General features: G+C 45.6%; 5 protein-coding genes across 5 annotated transcripts; 1 reads left to right on the top strand and 4 right to left on the bottom strand.

Annotated features, from left to right (window-relative positions):
• Window positions 1–225: 225 nt before the first annotated feature.
• On the bottom strand, window positions 226–2,739 carry N7483_011185 (putative nuclear localization protein; the record flags this gene model as incomplete). The annotated part of the gene is made up of 3 exons (XM_057094612.1): window positions 226–2,105; window positions 2,291–2,401; window positions 2,643–2,739. 3 exons carry the CDS (start codon window positions 2,737–2,739, stop codon window positions 226–228), a joined length of 2,088 nt encoding a protein of 695 aa, XP_056940583.1.
• A 5,404-nt stretch (window positions 2,740–8,143) lies between these two features.
• N7483_011184 (uncharacterized protein) lies at window positions 8,144–8,359 on the bottom strand (the record flags this gene model as incomplete). Its single annotated transcript, XM_057094611.1, has 1 exon — window positions 8,144–8,359. The coding sequence occupies one exon, from the start codon at window positions 8,357–8,359 to the stop codon at window positions 8,144–8,146; it is 216 nt and encodes a 71-aa protein (XP_056940582.1).
• A 92-nt stretch (window positions 8,360–8,451) lies between these two features.
• Window positions 8,452–8,786, bottom strand: N7483_011183 (uncharacterized protein; the record flags this gene model as incomplete). Its single annotated transcript, XM_057094610.1, has 2 exons — window positions 8,452–8,604; window positions 8,655–8,786. 2 exons carry the CDS (start codon window positions 8,784–8,786, stop codon window positions 8,452–8,454), a joined length of 285 nt encoding a protein of 94 aa, XP_056940581.1.
• Window positions 8,787–13,693: 4,907 nt separating this feature from the next.
• N7483_011182 (uncharacterized protein) lies at window positions 13,694–14,179 on the top strand (the record flags this gene model as incomplete). Its single annotated transcript, XM_057094609.1, has 1 exon — window positions 13,694–14,179. One exon carries the CDS (start codon window positions 13,694–13,696, stop codon window positions 14,177–14,179), a length of 486 nt encoding a protein of 161 aa, XP_056940580.1.
• Window positions 14,180–15,785: 1,606 nt separating this feature from the next.
• Window positions 15,786–16,825, bottom strand: N7483_011181 (uncharacterized protein; the record flags this gene model as incomplete). Its single annotated transcript, XM_057094608.1, has 3 exons — window positions 15,786–16,212; window positions 16,291–16,534; window positions 16,615–16,825. The coding sequence occupies 3 exons, from the start codon at window positions 16,823–16,825 to the stop codon at window positions 15,786–15,788; spliced, it is 882 nt and encodes a 293-aa protein (XP_056940579.1).
• Window positions 16,826–17,934: the final 1,109 nt, after the last annotated feature.

The following is a 17,934-nucleotide window of genomic DNA, read 5'->3' as shown; positions in this document are numbered from 1 at the left end:
CAGATTACAATTACCAAATCACGTCCAGGGGTGGAGAGGGTCACAATGCAAGGGGCAGAAAAAAAATGAACGAGAAAATAGTGGAGTGTAGCGACTAGGAGACCACGAAAGCGAAGCCTGAAGCGAAAATGGAAAGAAAAACTCTCAAGTTCAAAAAAGGCGTGTCTGATGCAGATGCAAGAAGCCCACATGAACGCCCCATCTTAGGTAACGCCGAACCACGATCTAGTATCCTGACCATCCGCCCAGTGGGCTGCCCGATTGACCAGGCTGGGGTTGACCAGGTTGCATCGGTCCCCCAGGGCCGGCGGGCCACCCAGGCATACCACCTGCACCCATGCTCATTGCCATGCTGGCTTGTTGAGGATTGCCGGCCATAAATGCCTGAGGCCCAGGACCTTGACCGGCGGGATACATCGCACGTTGCATATTTTGGTAAGCGGCCGGGTTTCCTCCGGGGAAACCCATGGATCCCATAGCTTGCTGCTGGGCCTGAGGATGTTGCATCTGGTGAAACTGCTGTGGCATCTGAGGCACTTGGGGACGATGTTGGTTACGCGGTGATTGTTGAGGCTGCTGGGCATGGTGGAGAGGTGATGGTGCTTGCTGCTGAGCCGCGGCCGCGGCAAGTTGCTGAGCGTATTGAGGGATTCCAACTCCCTGTGGACCAGCAGAGGACATTGGCGATGGCTGTGGTTGCGGTGGAGGTTGACCCCACATCTGCTGCTGGGGTTGTTGCTGAGCAGGATAACCGTAAGGAGGCTGACCGACAGCAGCGGACATGGATGGATTAGATCGTTGATGCATGAGATCGGCTCGCATGCCTGGTGCCATTCTGACCGGTGACTGCCCGATAGACTGTTGATGCTGTTGTTGAGGGAAAGTAGGCTGAGCTTGCATCATAGCCGCCTGATGGGGCATGACGTGCTGAGCGTGGCCAGGGTTGGGAATGCCAGCAGGTGGCATTTGGACAGGTTGGATGGGCTGTGACACAGAAAGACCTGACTCAAGGGCAGTGGTAGACTGTGGTTCTGTCTCAGGGACCTCACGCGGCTTAGAATAGAACTCCTCCAGTCCCTTCTTGCGAAAGTTTCGCTGTGACGCAAGAATCTTGTTGAATTCGGCAGCGTGGGAGGCCTGATTGATGATCTCTGCTCCTGAACTGGGTTGACTGCGATCCTGGTAGGTCTGACCAGTCAGCTCTTGGCGCACTCGAGGAATGCTGTTGTATTCCCGTAGTCGCGGATCCTCCGTTGTGGCCATGTGAATCATTGGAAGTTGGTTAAATGAGGGGGAATCCGAGACATCCAAGGAAAGACCCGCTGGTAAAGGCTCGATCGTATTGCTGAAGATGACATCGTTATGGGGAAGCGCCGGTAACAGGCTAGACGTTGTAGTCTCGGCAGTGGATCCGTCTCGAATCTTGGATGCGCCTGGGCGCTTCTCGCCCGCTAGATCTTCTTCCGTGAAGCCCTGTTTCCTTGCTTTACTCTCCCAGTAGTCATCTCGTACTCGCCGACCATTGACAATTACGCGGCTGCCGAACTGACGGAACATAGACCGGGCAGAGACAATCGCGATTTGACGGGATCGGTAGGAATAAGGAAGAATGTCTTGCTGAATCAAATCATCCTTTTCGATTTGGGATGCGATTATCTTGTGAAGAGACCGGTTTTTGTTAAACAACAGGTACGAGTCACGATAGTTCAATACCCTTGCGCACTCTGTCGCTAACATGAATAACTTAGTGCCTCGATTCGGCACACGGAAGGTTCGACATTTGTAGTCACGACTGCCCTGCAGGTATCCCATAGCATCAACCTTGGTTTCTCCCGCTTCGTCAAACTCCTTGGGGATGTACTCGTCACCCTCATCATTGAGCTGATCGGAAGTATGATCTCGGACGGTTGGGAGAGCCTTGACCAGGGATTTAGTGGGAGTAGTCTTATCAGGAGGCGACGCAAGAGGTGGGGATCCGGCACTATGTTGGGGAAGCGGGCGGGATTGCATCTGGGGGGTTTGAATCGGAGTGTGCGCAGGGTGGTCATTGGAGCTAGCCCTCGGAATCTTGGGCGGACGGCCGCGTTTGCGACGACCCTGGTCTTCTGCAATGGATACTGTTGGTCAGCATACTCTGCCATAGGATGAAACTAGCTGAATGCGATCGTGGAAGGCGCAAGGGAGGAAGGTAGCGGATGAAGGACATTCAAAGCTGGGACAAATAATACAGGACTTGACATGATACAACACGACACGTCACAAACAGCATGGCACCTCGCCGCGCACGTACCATCATCCTGATCTCCTTCTGTATGGCCATTCCCACTGCGATCTGGAGTGCGAGTGCGCTTAATGCCACGGGGGGTTGCTTCTGCAGGGGATGGGACCGGCAGAACAGAGACTAGGCGGGGCATCAGTCTGGAGGAAGGTGATGAGGGTAATACACAAAGGCATGGGTAGATGGTCTTGCCGACCGACAGCGAGGTGGCGCACGAGATATCGCGCAAAGGAACATAGGGAAGGTGGTGATGATAGATGTCAAACAGATTCGCGCAAATGTATATATACCAAGCAAGAGAAGGAACCATGGGGGTAATTGCATAGGATGAAGACATTTCATCCAGTAAAACAAAAGTACATACCTGAATTGCTCAGGTTCGCCGGGTCGATTGTACCGGAACCGTCGACGACCTCTCCCAGACCATTCATCGTCGAGAGGGAATGAGGCGTGCCATACATAGTTGGAAAATCGGACGGCCGAGAAGCCGAAGGCGCGCGTTTGGTCGGAGGGAAGGGGAAGAGAGAACGCGCCCGATGGGAAACCAGGTCGCGAGGTGGCGCAAGTGAGCGGGTAGACTAGGCTTGCATGCAGAATGGATAATAATGGACGATCCCAACGGGTAAAAGGTGAACCAGCTCTCCGGTGTTCAACTTGGAAGATTGGGACTTTGAGAGGGGCGAGGCGGTGAGAGTTGAATTGAGTGCCTGATTGTTGCCTGAAAGTGATATTGATGCCTGAATAATTAGGATAAATGTCTGACTCAGCCTGAGGCGACAAGATCCACGTGAGTATAGGCACGTTTAAAGAAGGAACGTTCGAGTTCTTCAGTGATAAGGGGGCCAGATCACAAAAGGGAATTCAAGATAAAAGGTGGCCCACGCGCGGACACCACGCCTTTCAAGGGAAATTCCCAGTAATAGTGGACAATCCCCCTCAAGTAAGAAAACCGGTGCAAGGGGGTCAAGGTGGAATGCGTCGCGTGATTGGTCACGGGAATGAGAATTGGAGATCAAAAACAGTTGAGTTTGATAGGCGAAGAACTGAGAGGAAATTGGACTGGAAAGGTTAAAAAAAGAGATAAATGAAAAGAATCCAATAGGGTAAAACAAGAATATCAAATCAAATCAGTCGGAAAATGGCCCCACCAAAGATATACAAGTATAAAAAAGGACTTCAAGTGCTATCTATACATATATAGATGTATATATAGATCGAGCAATGTGTCAAAAATCGATTGATAAATGCACACTTCAAGCCAATAGACCAGACAAAGAAAATGGGTATAATATGACGCAAAAACAGGTTATGAGGAAGTGGATCAAGTCCGGGGAGGAATCGGGATCACCCGCAGGAAGGGGAATGAGAGAAAGCTACCAAAGGAGTAAAATAAAGTAAATAAAAAGGAATAAGAAAAGGGAGAAAAAAAAATTAAATCAAAATGAAAAAAAGAAATAAAACAAGAAAAAAAGAATAATTATTCAACGGTGCCAGACTCTCGGATACTCAGGGACCTCGGGTATAGTCCACAATGCCACAAAGGTATCAGATCTAAATGGAAAAGAGGACAAGAAGTTCTTTTTGATCCACTGAGGGGTGCGGGTACGGCGCGAAGCCAAGGGTTCGGCCAGGGCGTTGCGAAAGACAAATGAGAACCTGCGTAGTGGAACCAGGTTACTGATGGCTCGAGCGGAGTGTGATTTTCCCGAGGTGGCACAGCGATCGCATAAGAGATGGGGTTGGCAGAAGTAATGGACCCTGCGTTAAAAAAAAGAGCACTTGAGGAAGGCTGAAGGACTTTGAACTGCCCAGGTGGAAAGCACAAAGATGTTCAAAGGGACAAGGGGATATTTTGGAAAGAGTAACCGTCGTACAAATGAGCAAGTTCAGTCGCGGTAACACTCTCTTAAGTGTAGGAAAGATCCAATCATGGGATTCCTGTAGTTGAAGCTTCTTTTATCAGAGTCAGAGAAGAAAAATAAAATAAAAATAAAAATAAAAAAAAATAAAAACCTCAATCTTATCAGACTCGGAGGGGAAAATGCAGTAGTTTCTTTTGATCTTCTCCAAAGGACTTAAAATCAAACATATATACTTTTAAGTCTAGACTATAAAGCCTCTTCACATCCCCTCGTGCCCCTCTCTCTTGAGTGTTTTTATCTCTTCACGCCGTCATCACACAACCAGGGAAGCTATCACTGTGATAGGTTTCCCGGGTCTCTCTGGATCGCGCCTGGCCTGGAATTGTGTAACTTGAGGTGTCTTAAAAACTACCATGGAATCATATAGAGACTAGATCATGAAAACGGAAATATCTAGAAATATCAATAGGGACAGGATCGACTATGAGTCAAATCCGATCCATGTTTTTGATTTCTAGGGAACATTTGAAAGACGGGTATAACCTTCTCTATACAGATACTGCAGAAGCCAGGAGCATGGGACCCAGTTCAAAGTTCTGTAAGCGCAGAAAGGATAAAAAATGCACAATCGGATTATATCGGGATTCGAGCAAATGAAGGCCTAAATGTAAGAGAGGTATTTTCTTTGCTTTTTTTTTTCTCTTCAAGTTTTAATTTTCCTTTTATGCCGGTCTCCTGTCGGGCGATAATCCTCCGGTAAAAAGGTAATGATCACGAATGAGGGGGTCCTGGTAGTAAAATCCGTTGAACTAAAAAAGGCCGCGAATTCAATGTTCCAAGGTTTCTTGACTTCTGAGCTCAGGCCGCATCTTGTCAGCCGAAAATCAGCTAATGACTATTTCGAACTAGCCAGTCACTGGCACGGGTGATGAGGACATGTTAGTGGGGAATACGGCACATAGATCTCTAATTGATAGCCGAACATTGACCATTCTGATATGGTCCAGGAGGGACTAATTTGACTAATTTTGACGTTTTGACATTCATCCAGAGCAATGACAAGATGGTACAAGATAATAATCCATGGATTGTATACTGAATCATGTCGGTTCTCTCACCGGGGTCGGAATGGTCGGTTTCTGAATCTGCACGGGAACCATACTGGGTCTAGCGCGTTCCTCGAATCAGTAGCAGATGACCTAGAGACGGTCACTTGAGAAGATCAACGGTCCATGCGTGCAATAGGATTCAATTCCAAATAATCTAGACGCGCGATCTCCTTTGATAGACTCTGGGTCGAAAGAAACAGTCTCCCATGTACGATGTCAAGACATACTCCGTACCTCCAGGACTCGTCGTACAATAAACGACACTTCGGCCAAGGCTTTGTAATGTACAAACGGAAATCTGGAAATAGTAGCCCTGGATTTTTATATGGACGCCCGGGTCTCACAGAGCAGCCGACTTGCAGCACTCCCGTTTACACGCTCGGCTTCGGCAAATGGCTGTTCCCGTCGTACAGAGGGAACGCAACTCTGGGATTTTCGAAAAAGAAAACAAGGTGACTCTGCAGCTCCCAATTGGGTTAATGACTGATTCTTTCGTACTAGGTGCTCCTCGTACTATCGACGCAGGGCCCAACCAACGCCCTTGAATGCAACATGCGGGCTAAACAGTAATGCTGGGCCATCTATCTGATAAGAGTACATCTTGGAAGAGCTGATTTGAGTCATTCTTCACGGATCTACCCTGTACAAGCATCAAGGAATCATAAAGAAGAAACGAAATTAAACCTCTCTGTTACCAGTTTACCAATCCCGATTGTCCCCTTCGCTTCCATGAACTTATGCTGACCTTGGTTTTCTAGACCTTCTTCGATCACATACCCCTTTAACCGATTCAGATTGATTACGCAAGATGAATAGTATACCCAGGTACCGATGAAGCCTCAACGGGAGTAAGACTTGATCCGTCGATGACTCTAAATGAGGATTTGCCACATTTTGTCAGTCAAATGTATTAACTATGATAATTTTGACAAGCGGAGTCATAACATTCTTTGGGATGAAAACTGGGGGCTAATTCCAAAAGACTCAGGTAAGGGACTCCGGCGCCTGCTCCTCAAAATGCAACGGCAGCACAAGGCATCAATGAACCAGTGGCAAATTATGAGAAAAGTCTCATCAAAAAAAGAAAAGAAAACAATACTAGAAAAAAGATAGGGCTTACTATACACTTTGCTTGGATTTGCTGAGATGAATCTGAAGGCAACAATCTTTACTCAAAAGGCGCAGACTCCGGTCCTTTCTCAGACCATACTATCGCCGAAAGCGGCAATCCCTAGTCGGAATGAAGTCTTATTCGATTGGAGAAAAGAACCTGATGGAGAATCTATGGCATGTGGCTTTTGCCCATCACGCGCGTCACAGAGCCATAGAACAAAGAGCCCTGGTTGAACCTTCTGCCTATTTCCCCCCATGCTCCCCTGTGTTTTTGATTTCTATATCGGGTCTTTGCTCCGCATCGGGGAGAAGATATCCACGGGATAGAGAAAGCCACGAGTTGCACGGATAAGGCAACAAAGAATAAGCCAAAAAAGTTGATGTATCATGAAAAATGCATGAAGACTTTGAGAATAGCCTCAACCGCTGAACCCCAAACTCTATTTCTCTGAATTTTGAGCAAATATCATCTTCTAACCGAGACAACTTGCCCCGGGACTCCCTGCGTGATGACCCGATCAGTCTATATGGCGTGCAGATCGTTACAATTCAAAAGAACTTCAATCACCAGTCACAGTGGCGTGTTTCGTCCTTGATTGACAAAATGTAACATTGCATCAGACCTAAAGAAAGCGGAAGCTTCAACATGATGTTCTCCGACTCTTTGGGTTAAGTTCTTACATCCGAGGATGGAACGGAGGATTTAGTGACAGCTTGTGTACCAAGGTGAAAAGAGGGGGAATAATCCACAGCGGCAGCAGCTCATTTCCGTTTTTTCCCTCCTCCATATTACCATAGTGGAACCAAACTGAACCCAATTAGTGTAATTCAAGACTGTGGAGTTGTCGGTCGCGTCCATGCATTAGTGGGAGTTAGGAATGTTTCAGGCTACAGGAGCCGGGAGGCGACGTGCATCGGGGCGGGGCTGAACCTATGACCAGTAGATCGGGATCCGCTGAAGAAGTCATCCGCTGCGATGCAGGACATCCCGTCGAGAGCGTTGGAACTATTGTAAACTAAATGTGAAGATCAGCGTGGAGCATATTGATGGCGGGGAAAGCAATAATCATGAACATGGTCATGCACAAATCATTCAGATCCCGCCTGGTGGTACCTGGGGCATCGCACTTTTCATCTGAGAATGCTTGTTTATTCGATAAGATCAGATTACCTGCTGCTTTGCTCTAATTAATTCCTAGGTGCAGGTGACAGCCGATACCAATTATTATTAAACAAGCATGCTCAGTATGAGAATGAACTAATTAATGTCAGGTCTTGGTCTAACTGAGTCAAGATTAATGGAATAGTATGCATGTGAAGCCCTCTATACCGCATCTACTTTAACAACACTGACATCTATTACATCAATACAAAGTGAATAGAATTCATACTTTAGCCTTAAAAATTTTCCGAATTAAAATAGTGCCTATGTAAGAGACCTCTAGAGCTTCAAACTCTCAAGTGCTTGGAGTCAACAGTGGCATAGTTTTGTCCTGATCTTTGAGTGTTGAAAATAGGTCGTCAATTTCCACCCTTTGTCTATCGCTTTTAAAGAGTGAACTGTATGCAAAATTTGCTGTGTGAATGAGATAGGTGCCAGACTTTCAGAAAATGGCATAGCTTGCGTTGCAGTGAATCCATGGATGTTCATCACGACCTCAGGAATTGGGCGTTAAATGTTCATAGTGGTAGTGGCTCAGCGGTGGAAATTAATTATCCCATTTTGTTTTGCATTTTTAAGAGTTTGCACAATTTACCCATAAGGAGGGCGAAGTTATACCTTAATCGCTGCTGGGAATATGAGCTTCTGCTCCCTGCAGTTGTTCCCATTCTCTCTCATTCTGTCGTGCCCGCCAGGCCAAGAAGTTGATACGGTCTACTGCCGTATCTCCAGTCCTGGCCAGGTGGGACTCTGGAGGAGGTGGAAGGTCTAGAGTCTGGTCTTGTGGAGTCCTCTCGCGGATTGACCGACGCATACTTTCACTTACGGGGGACATTAACCGTGTCCGCTCCTGCTAGTGACGACCTTGGCTATATTGAGAGTCTTTACCCCTTTTATACTATTTTTTTTCTTATTAGAGGAGCTATATTAGGGCACTTGGTGGACCTCTTGATCTTCCTGGGCATTTTGGAAGCCCCGGAAACCAAGAGGGTGTCTTTGCTGAGGTGGTTGTAAAGCATCCTGTTGGTGCCGCTGGTTTTGGGGTGTGTGGGAACTAACACGAGGTTGATCTCTAGTGTTCTGGTGACTTTGGAATCCTTAGAATATTGAAACTTGGTTGTTTAGAATACCCTCTTAGGTATTTTGTGATTATTGAGGGAAGTCTTGGTGACTCTGTCGACCTCTTTGGTAGTAATGGTCTTCTGGTTGGTCTTGACCTTCTTCTTGAGAGCCGTCTTCATAGATGCTAGATCTTTCGTCATCTTGGGATCTTAGTGTCGTGCGTATTTTGCAACGTATTTGGAGAGCAATGGGAGGCCATCAGCGGTTATGTTCCATATCTTGTCGATTCTTTCCATGTCTGCAAGGGCGCCTTCTCCGTCCATTTGCTTGAAGATTTCATCGTATCGTCGGATGGCCCCATTCAATTTGTAGCTGTAGGCTATCACTGAGAATTTCCCACATCCATCTTGCAACATTCGCCGATAAAGCTCGCCAGTTCTCCGTTTCTCCCGATTCTTCGTCGTATAATCTCGTATGTTGGTTGGTAGACATCAAAATTGATTAGGTCCAGAAGCTTATATTTTGCTAGGGTCCCTTTCAGGTTCTTGTCCCAGTCTACAAAACGATCTCTGGCTTTGTCCTTCAAGTTCTGCAATATTGTCTTTATCTTGTTGAATGTGATTGGTGATTGGCGTGGCTGGGTGATGATCGGCTTGTGTTCTGTTCGCTTCTTGTCGGAATATAGTAGCACCCTATCCATTATGGTCTTCTTCCACAATTCTGTTCATTATTTTTGATCAGGAGCCTCTGTGTTGAGGAGAATGAAGTGAAAAAGCTGCTGGAAACCGATTAGGGTGTTTGAGCTATCAGTGTATTCCAAACCTTCTCTGAAGCCTCAGTATGCTTAGCTTCGTAGACGTGGATCTGTGTGGGGGCAAATATTTATGCCGGAACATCGGAAGCGTTTAATTGAAACTGGGGTATTCTGGAGGAATAGTGATTTGTGGCCTTTCCAGTGACGTTTGAACTCTGTGTGCTTGCGCAAGCCATGGCCGTATTCAATCTATAAGTATGGGGCCTAGTTAGTACAAGTATTACATACTAGTTTAGTGAAGGTTAAAAGGATAATACTTACCTGGGAATGAAGCTCGAGAATCTCCTTCCCGTTCATTTTAGATATTCAAGTATCCCGGCGAAGTGCCTAGGTAGTGTGATTACCGGACAAGAGTCAGGTGAGCATACCAAATGTCGTTGTCCAGTACTTCGTAGGCCATAGCACCCATCTCTACCTAGCTACTAGGTGAAGGAGGGGGGTATTGCTAGAAGAAGGGTTGTGTTATGAGTATACGCATTTTAATGGGCTATTTTGTGCTTCAGCAAGCTCAGAATCATCCGGCGAGGTGTGCTGTTCCGTCTCCTTTTCGCATGGCGATTTTGAGTTCTCTACTCTGGAAGGACTTTTGGCTCGATGTGCCTGTCTAGCATGCTGCTTTGCATCATCATCGGTGTCAAATGTCTCTTAGATTGCTCGCAGTCCTTTTTCATCTAGATCGATCCCAATGGCATAATGGTACCTTCACCACCGGTGCGACAGCCAGCAATATTGAGAGTTTGTCCTCCAAAAAGCAGCGGAGAGAAAGGGACACACACTGGGCAGTGTCGGTGAGCATACACACCTGGGCACCAATAAATGAAGAAAAATTTGGAATAGAAGACTTACTAGAAAAAGATTATATATTCAACAGACAACGAAAAAATCTTGAAAGTGGGGAGAAGCTTCAGGAGAAGTCTTTTCAATATCATGCCCCAGGCCTGGGGCAAACGAAGGGGATAAGTCATAGGTATGAAGTGACGCGAAGCAAACAATCTAGGGCAAATATCTTGAAGGTCCAGAGGACTTGGTCCGAAGTTGATGATGTTCGCGTGACTCGGAAGATCTCCAGGACTTAGGCAACTGATGAGGGATTGGCCAGTTGGTTCGAGGGGCTATGTGAGAGACTTTAAAACAACTCATACATATCCTTGCACCTGCAACATCCCTGCAATCTTCTATTATTGCTTTTGGCTAATTTTGCGCAGACATAAAGGCAGTTGAAGCTACTCTCACGACTGATACGGATATATCTATCGTATGATTCTAAAATAAAGCGATGCTACTACATCATGAAGGGGGCTCTCAATCAAAGAGGCCTACACCTTGCGTGAAGGATGGATCGATCTAATTTGATAAAAGCTTTAATATTTGTCCAATTTACTCTCATCTCAATTAGACATTGTCTTCAAAGCTTGCATTTGTAGTCTCAAGATAGCTCCAAGTCTCCCACCATGGGTAGGTTCTTCATGCTCCATGGATGAACCTCATCCTCCGTCCCTTTTACATTTTTTCCAAAATATTATTCCACTGGAGAGAAGAAAAATGCCCATAGGAAAGTAAATTAATAGAAAATCTTAAGAACTTTGCAAATTTACTGTCGCAGGACTGGAAGTTTGAGCTAAGATTGAGAGCAGTAGAGTAACTCGGAACGGCAGATGACAATGAGATTGTAATTACTGGATATCCAGCCTTGCATGTGGCTTTTCTTGGAAATCATAACTCATTTTCAGAATAGATACATCCCAGGTGTGTCTCCAGATATCATAGTACCGACCAGCTCACTGGCAATGAAACCAAGGCAGCTTCTCGTCTGTTTCATCTGATGAAAACTGGATTACTATCTATGCATTCGGATGTTTCTAGTGCAGCAGACTAGTAAATTCAGCTATTTTTACTCTGTTGATCAAAGTGCATACTCATGGTTCCAAGGTTGAGATGAAACGTGAAAGGAGAAACTTTTTTGCTAGTAGTTGATCATGTGCATCGCGATATGACCAGGCCTGCAAATTGAACAAATAGGTACGGAGTACAATTTTTGGATTCAAATATTGGTCAAAATCAATAAAGAAATCAGAAGCAATATTTCTTTGAAATTCCTACATGCATATGAGGTGCCCAAGTGGCAACATTTGAACGCTGCGACTGGTATATCCGACTTGGAGTATGCACATGTGCATTTGCTACTAGCAGAACACGAGTGCTTGGAAATGCGAACACATCCTTCATGTTGGTATACAAATTAAAGAGGCCCTTTCACCCCGCATGACTTGACACGTCCACCATTCGTACACTAATGCTTGAGACGAGGCGATAATTGCTCTCATGGCTGCTTTGAAGGTCCAACAGTATTACACTACCGACAACGGAAAAGCGGCACGCTTGTGGCCGGAGAGATCGGAATTATAGTGAAATAGAAATACTAAAAGTGGTCCGCGCGGGATTAAAGATCATGTGCTTCATATTCAGTTAATTTGATTTGGTGCCAAGAGAGATGCCAGCAACGTCCTGCATACTGCTAGAGCTTAAAATGCAGGACCCCTCATATCATACTTATGTACTCCGTATACTATGTACTCCGTAGTGACTATTGCATTTCTGCCATAGAGTTTTCAAATGGCGTTCCAGATGACCCATTTGTAAACGCCATTTTATGGGGTATGAATGCACCCGTTAGCCACTTCTCCTCTACGGAGCACTCTAGACAGTGATGATCAATAGAATTAGTAAAGTTGCGGATTTCGGATCCGCAGAACCCGTTCGCGGACGACAACGCAGCGGGTGGAGATCGAGTGGTCTCGTCCAATATTATTAGCAAGCGGTGAAGGAAGATCAGCCGAGCAATAAATGAGCTCTTTGGGGCCACGACATCTCATGATACTTCTTCATCGAGTGATTGGGGCGGTTAGCTGACAAAGAAGTGGTGGCGATTTCTAGCGATGAGGGGGCGGGGAAAGAACACGTTTTCAGTGTTAAGTACATGGCCGTGCGAGGTGGTGAAATTTCTAGAAAAAATGGTTGTGCCATGGGGCAATTGAGATGCGGAGAGGAGGGCAGTGCCAGGGACCACAATAATTCAATCTCTGTGCAAATGATGAAATTTGTGGTGGAACTTATCGTGGAACCTTTTGGAGATGAGTGGACCAGAGAGATACTTCCATGGAGAGACGGAGAGACTTGATAGAGTAAGGAATGGCTTGCCAAGAGTTGCTGAGTCATAGGACTGATTTTCAGGGGCAAAATTGGAGTGGAATCTCTCATGGTAGTAAAGAAAAAAAAATAAAAGAAGAAAGAAAGCCGAGAGAACCATGGTTCTATAAGAGAGTCCAGCCTGTCAATTGAAGAACTTCATGGGGCATCAAAAGCTATGGAGCTACTCTGTACGGAATTAGTGAGAGTTGAATCAAGTTTTCCAGAATCAGTTATTCGCCGTTGTCGGTAGAGAATGTCTGGGTGCACGGTACTACCTGCGAGATTCGTCACGATGTTGAGGTAGTTCGGACTTCCGGACTCGGTAACCCGTGGAAGATCGTGAGTGTGCATTGTATTTTTGCCGTGCGACGGCCAAGTTGCTATTCTCGGCCTGAATAAGGGCGTACAAGGAAGATAAGCTACAGGGTCTCCACTAAGAAAATTTTTCGAGGAATCGCCTGATCAATAAAACTGGGGCATCTCCACTAATGACCCACAGCTCGAGGGATCGCAGAGCCGTTTTGCCCCCAAAGGAATCCTAGTTAGCCCGAGTTTCTTAGATTTCCTTTTCCGGTGGAAAAACCAAGAAAGTAACTTAGGAAGAATGAAGATATTCGATCAAATCTTGATTTTGAATTCCCTTAGTCTTGGAGTAGACTAGTGGAGGGGTATTCGGGAGGTCTAAGGCCCAAATTGTGGACTCTTGAAGGAAAAGAAAAAAAGAAAAAAAGAAAAAAGAGAAAAAACATTTTAGCGCCCACATATTACAAGCCATAGAGGAGACTGGACCGTGGTCTAGAACGGGTACCCGGATATTCCCTAGTGGGGATATGTCCTGGTGACCCTCCAGCTGGCAAGATTCTTTTTTTGACCCATCGTGGCTCTTGGCTTGTGCCCTCTTCCCCATAGCTTTTTCTTTTTTGCAGATCCGTCCGTATAAAACTTCTCTTCATCCCTTCAACTTTCCCCCTCCTTTTAATTCTCGCCTTCTCCACCATTGCATAAAAAAACAATTTAATTTCGTGCATATTCTTCAACTTCGCCACTGAGGTGAATCAAAACCCTCCATATATACACCATCTATATAAACCTGTCATCCCCAGGATGACTGTTGCCGTTGGCATCGAAACACCCGCCAAACCCTCTCCTCGACCATCTCTTCCAAATTTTCCAAAATATACCAAAAAACGCTGGCCCCCAATGGCAAACCGCAACGCTCTTCCATACAAGCTCACAGTTATCTCCAAGGAGAAACTGGCCCGTGAAGCTACTGCACCAGACCCAGATCTTCGCCGCTGCGTGGCTCACTTTCGCCTCCACTGCGGCTCTGTCCTCTGGACTGAAAATGATATGAAGTCTCAAATGAGCTCCTTTGAATTCGAGGAGTCAGAATCCGAATCCGAAGATGACTACGACCACAAGAAGATGATCGAGTCAAAGATCCAGCAAAAGACACGCAATACCATCGTCACTGTGCAAATCACACCCGACGACAAAGAGCCTCTGGTCACATCATCTGAGATCCTCCATGATGACACCATCAAGAACAAGGACCTGTGTGCTATCCCTGTTCAACCGATTGCCGCTTAAGCTGCCTGAAACACCTTTCACCTTCCACCTGGACACTACATCTGCATACCGTCCAGGTCAACTCTCCACTTACTTTCACCCTACGATATTCTCCCAACTTACGACTTGATGATGTGATGATAACTCTCTTATGATAGACCAAAACGAGATGGATCCTGTATATACTCTTAATAAGTATCCTTAATTTGGAAAATCAATTTTTTTGCTGGTCAAATTTTGCTCTTCCCACAGCAAATCCGTTCCTTTGTACTCTGTAGAAACCCTTCAATAGCAACAGGCCTTCAAACACTCCAAGCTTCTTTCATCTTGTCAACATTGATTCTTTTGTTCATCATCGCTGATCTTATGACTCAGACCATGATAACCGTGGGGCCTTCCTGTTCAGGCAATGTGGATATCACGACGGTGATAGGTGGGAAATTCTATACAGGTCAATGAGTTGAAGTTGAGATACTGATTCTACAAAATCTTATAGTGGAGAGATCTACGAATAGAACCTGAAAGAGCCCGGCAATTTGAAATGGATACCTATTACCGATTCCGTAGCCGTGGCCAATCCGTTACCCGAGGCTGGGACGATGGTACATTCCGTCAACTGAAGATCATCAATATCGGAATTGTTCAGATGAATATTGAACTTTGGAAGTAATAAGCGAGCCTTTGTTGCTGCAGGAGGCTGGAAAAAAGGAACATACTACATGTGGGAGAAATACCTTTCTTCGATTTGATCACCTGAGTACTGAAACGACAGACCTTTTGAATCAAAGGGGATGAATCAATATTCTCCTTGCCTCTCCGTACATAATATTACTACCAGCCACTTCAATCATGACTGAAAGCTATACGAGAAGCTACACAGCTGCATGATGGCCAAAGTCCCCACTTTAATGCATCTGATGCTCCAGGTCATTTCATCATTGGCTGGGATCAGATCCGCAGCCTGACCTTGAAATTGTAGGAACAGGATATAAGTCATTGTAAAGTCATTCTACGTGACGACTTCTACGCTTCCACATAGGTTGAACGTCAGAGCATGGATGATGTTTTTTGAAGATTCTACGAATTTCGGTTCCATGATATCTAGGGATGAAAGGAATCACCTAATCGGGGATCCCGAGCCCGAGGGTGTTCATTCATAGCCGCCAGAGCTCAATCCAAGTGGTTCCCACATTAAATCGTGAATAGAAACTTGAGAAAAACAAATTATGTTATATGGAAAATCCGCTCCAAGTTATTAGATCCCATAGACAGTAGTCCGTGCTTCGTTCCCCATCTCCGTTGAAGTTGGGCATCAAATGTTGATTGGTGCGTTGGTAGGTGGTTCTCATTGGTTTGTATCATGCCCAAGCACCGTGCCGTCTTACATGCATATGCGTACTTTACTATTTCCATTATATCAAGGTTTAGATACGAAGTGACTAGTAGCCACCTTTAGTTATAAAAAAGAGTTTGTGGAGAAAAAGCTAGGCATGTGATATCGTTTTTCTTGAATATTGGATTGTTTTGATACAAATGAAATCTCTATGGCAAGAATGGAACTATGCGCAGAAGTCCCATTGGGCATTTCGGTCATCATTCATGAGCATACATTCCAAGCCAATGTAGCTTAGTCCCAGAAACCAGATGGCATGGTGTCCTTCTGACCTTCACTTTCTGTATCTGAATCCTCTATCGCCATCATCTCGAGGTCTTCAGCGTATGGGAAAATCTGGATAACAGGGAGAATGCAGGATACTTCTCCTGTAGTGATTTTGCCAACATCCATCGTTCCTTCGACATCCTCGAGAAGAACCAGTATGATACGATGCTGTTCACCAAGTGTCTGATCATAGGCATCGGCGATTTCTTTGGCGCGAGTAAGATGTTCATGCAAGCGTTTGCGGCACAATTCGTAGTCTTCGCCGATTCCGTGAGGGAGCCAGACACCAAACACTTGACAATTGTAATCCTTCTCTGCCTCCTTTTCCGCATCGTGCTTGTTCCGAGGAATGTCCGGGATGTTCGCTCCGTTTCGTGCGATGACGGCGGCAAGCCTAAGATATAAAATGGTTAGAAAGATTCATTATAGTATAGAGGAAGCATAGGAGGAATGCCATTCAATAGCTGAATACCATGGGCTTGTCTGAAGAGGTACGCGATCTGAAGCTCTCTGCTCGCAAATACCTTGGATAGACGGAAAGCACAAGAGCAGGTCGGTAATGATGTGTGTATTTGGTGAGAGCTCAAAAAAGTCCAAAGGCAAGAAGAGACATTCCAGGTCGACCGTTCCTTTGTGGAGGAGGTAACAGAAGACAGCCCAGACCGTGGATTGCTGGAACATTCGCCAGTACAGTACCATCAGAATAGCTGTCCAGTCTGGTGATTTGTAGGAAAGTTCTTCGTAGACACAATATCGGGAGGGTACCCAAGGTCAATATTGCAACGCCGTCCCTCACTTTGAAGTGTTTCGATCGCTGAGGCTGATGGGGCGATCGCCGCATGATTTAAATTGCTCCTGACAACTTGCTTTGAAAGCTTGGAGTGGAAGATATCACTCATCCGGGGCCAGTTGATCTGGCTGGTGGGTTCAGATGGCGGAGGGAGGGGCTTGAGAGAAACTGGGCCTGAATGGTAAAGACACTCATCGATGGGAGTTTCGAGGTCCATGTCACTGTAGAAATCAGGAGCACAGATAGGTTTTCGAGGGGTCACTTCTCACATCTCCCGTTTGAGATATTCGTGATGCTCTTAAAGGTGCAGGGCCCTATAACAGCCATGTGGCCAAAACCCCTATATGACTAGTAGAAAGAAAAAAAACTATACATATCGGCTATCTCTCACTTCAGCCATCTCTTAAAATTTGGACTGCGTGGCTGCACATGTGCTATAGGCCTGTCATTGCGGACTCAAGGCTATATAAGTCACTAGATTCTAGCCTGATCGAGTGAATGAAGATATTAAAAAAACATTTGAATTGACCGCATCGCCATTGACCACCCAGACTCTTCGTTATGATTACTCTCCCCCAGAATGGTACTATTTAATTAACTCTCTGAAGAGTAGAGAGACAACCTTGGAACCGTCCCGGCAGTATCTACATACTTCAGGTAAATATTTGGTCTGATTGGCTATCCAGACAAATATGGGGGGCACAGTCCGGAAGAACTATGTTCCAATGATAAACATGTTGTAAAAATTTGCAAAAAAGGGGTAAAAAAAAATAGAAATCCCCACAACAGAAAGCAGTTTCAAGTGTGAAAAAAAATGATGCTCACATCCGGATTTGAACCGGAGACCTCGCGATTGACTTGGTAATCCCTTCGCAGAATAGCAGTACTAGTCGCGCGCTCTACCAACTGAGCTATGCGAGCTTGTGATAGAAGGTTCAACTTTTGGCCTTTTGGTCCCAACTATTTTGAAGGAAAGAAAATTTTAGATGAAAAGCAGTGCTCACATCAGGATAACCGGGGACCTCGCGATTGTTTTGCGGGTTTCGAGAAAGTACTACGGAGCAATCGTGCGCTCTATCAACTGAGCTATCAATGCGAGCTAGATGTGATTTGATAATGATCTGCACTGGCAACATTTGAAACACCATATTGACCCGTGGACTCAATTTACGTGTACGTTTGACTTGTAACTTTAATTTCAAACCAAGAAATGATCACCAAGATTGCAAAGTAAAGGCTCATCTATACACCTGGGCAGAATTAATGTAGACCAGGATTACTCAAGTGCTGACTAGCAGACTTCCGATTCGGACCTCTGGTGAAAAA

Source organism: Penicillium malachiteum (assembly GCF_028827825.1).
Source record: "Penicillium malachiteum strain IBT 17515 chromosome Unknown utg000005l:1.0-9002435.0:326005.0-9005861.0, whole genome shotgun sequence".
In the NCBI taxonomy this organism is placed as follows: Eukaryota; Fungi; Ascomycota; class Eurotiomycetes; order Eurotiales; family Aspergillaceae; genus Penicillium; species Penicillium malachiteum.
Note: the sequence above shows the minus strand (reverse complement) of the source record. Positions and strands in the feature narration are given on the sequence as shown.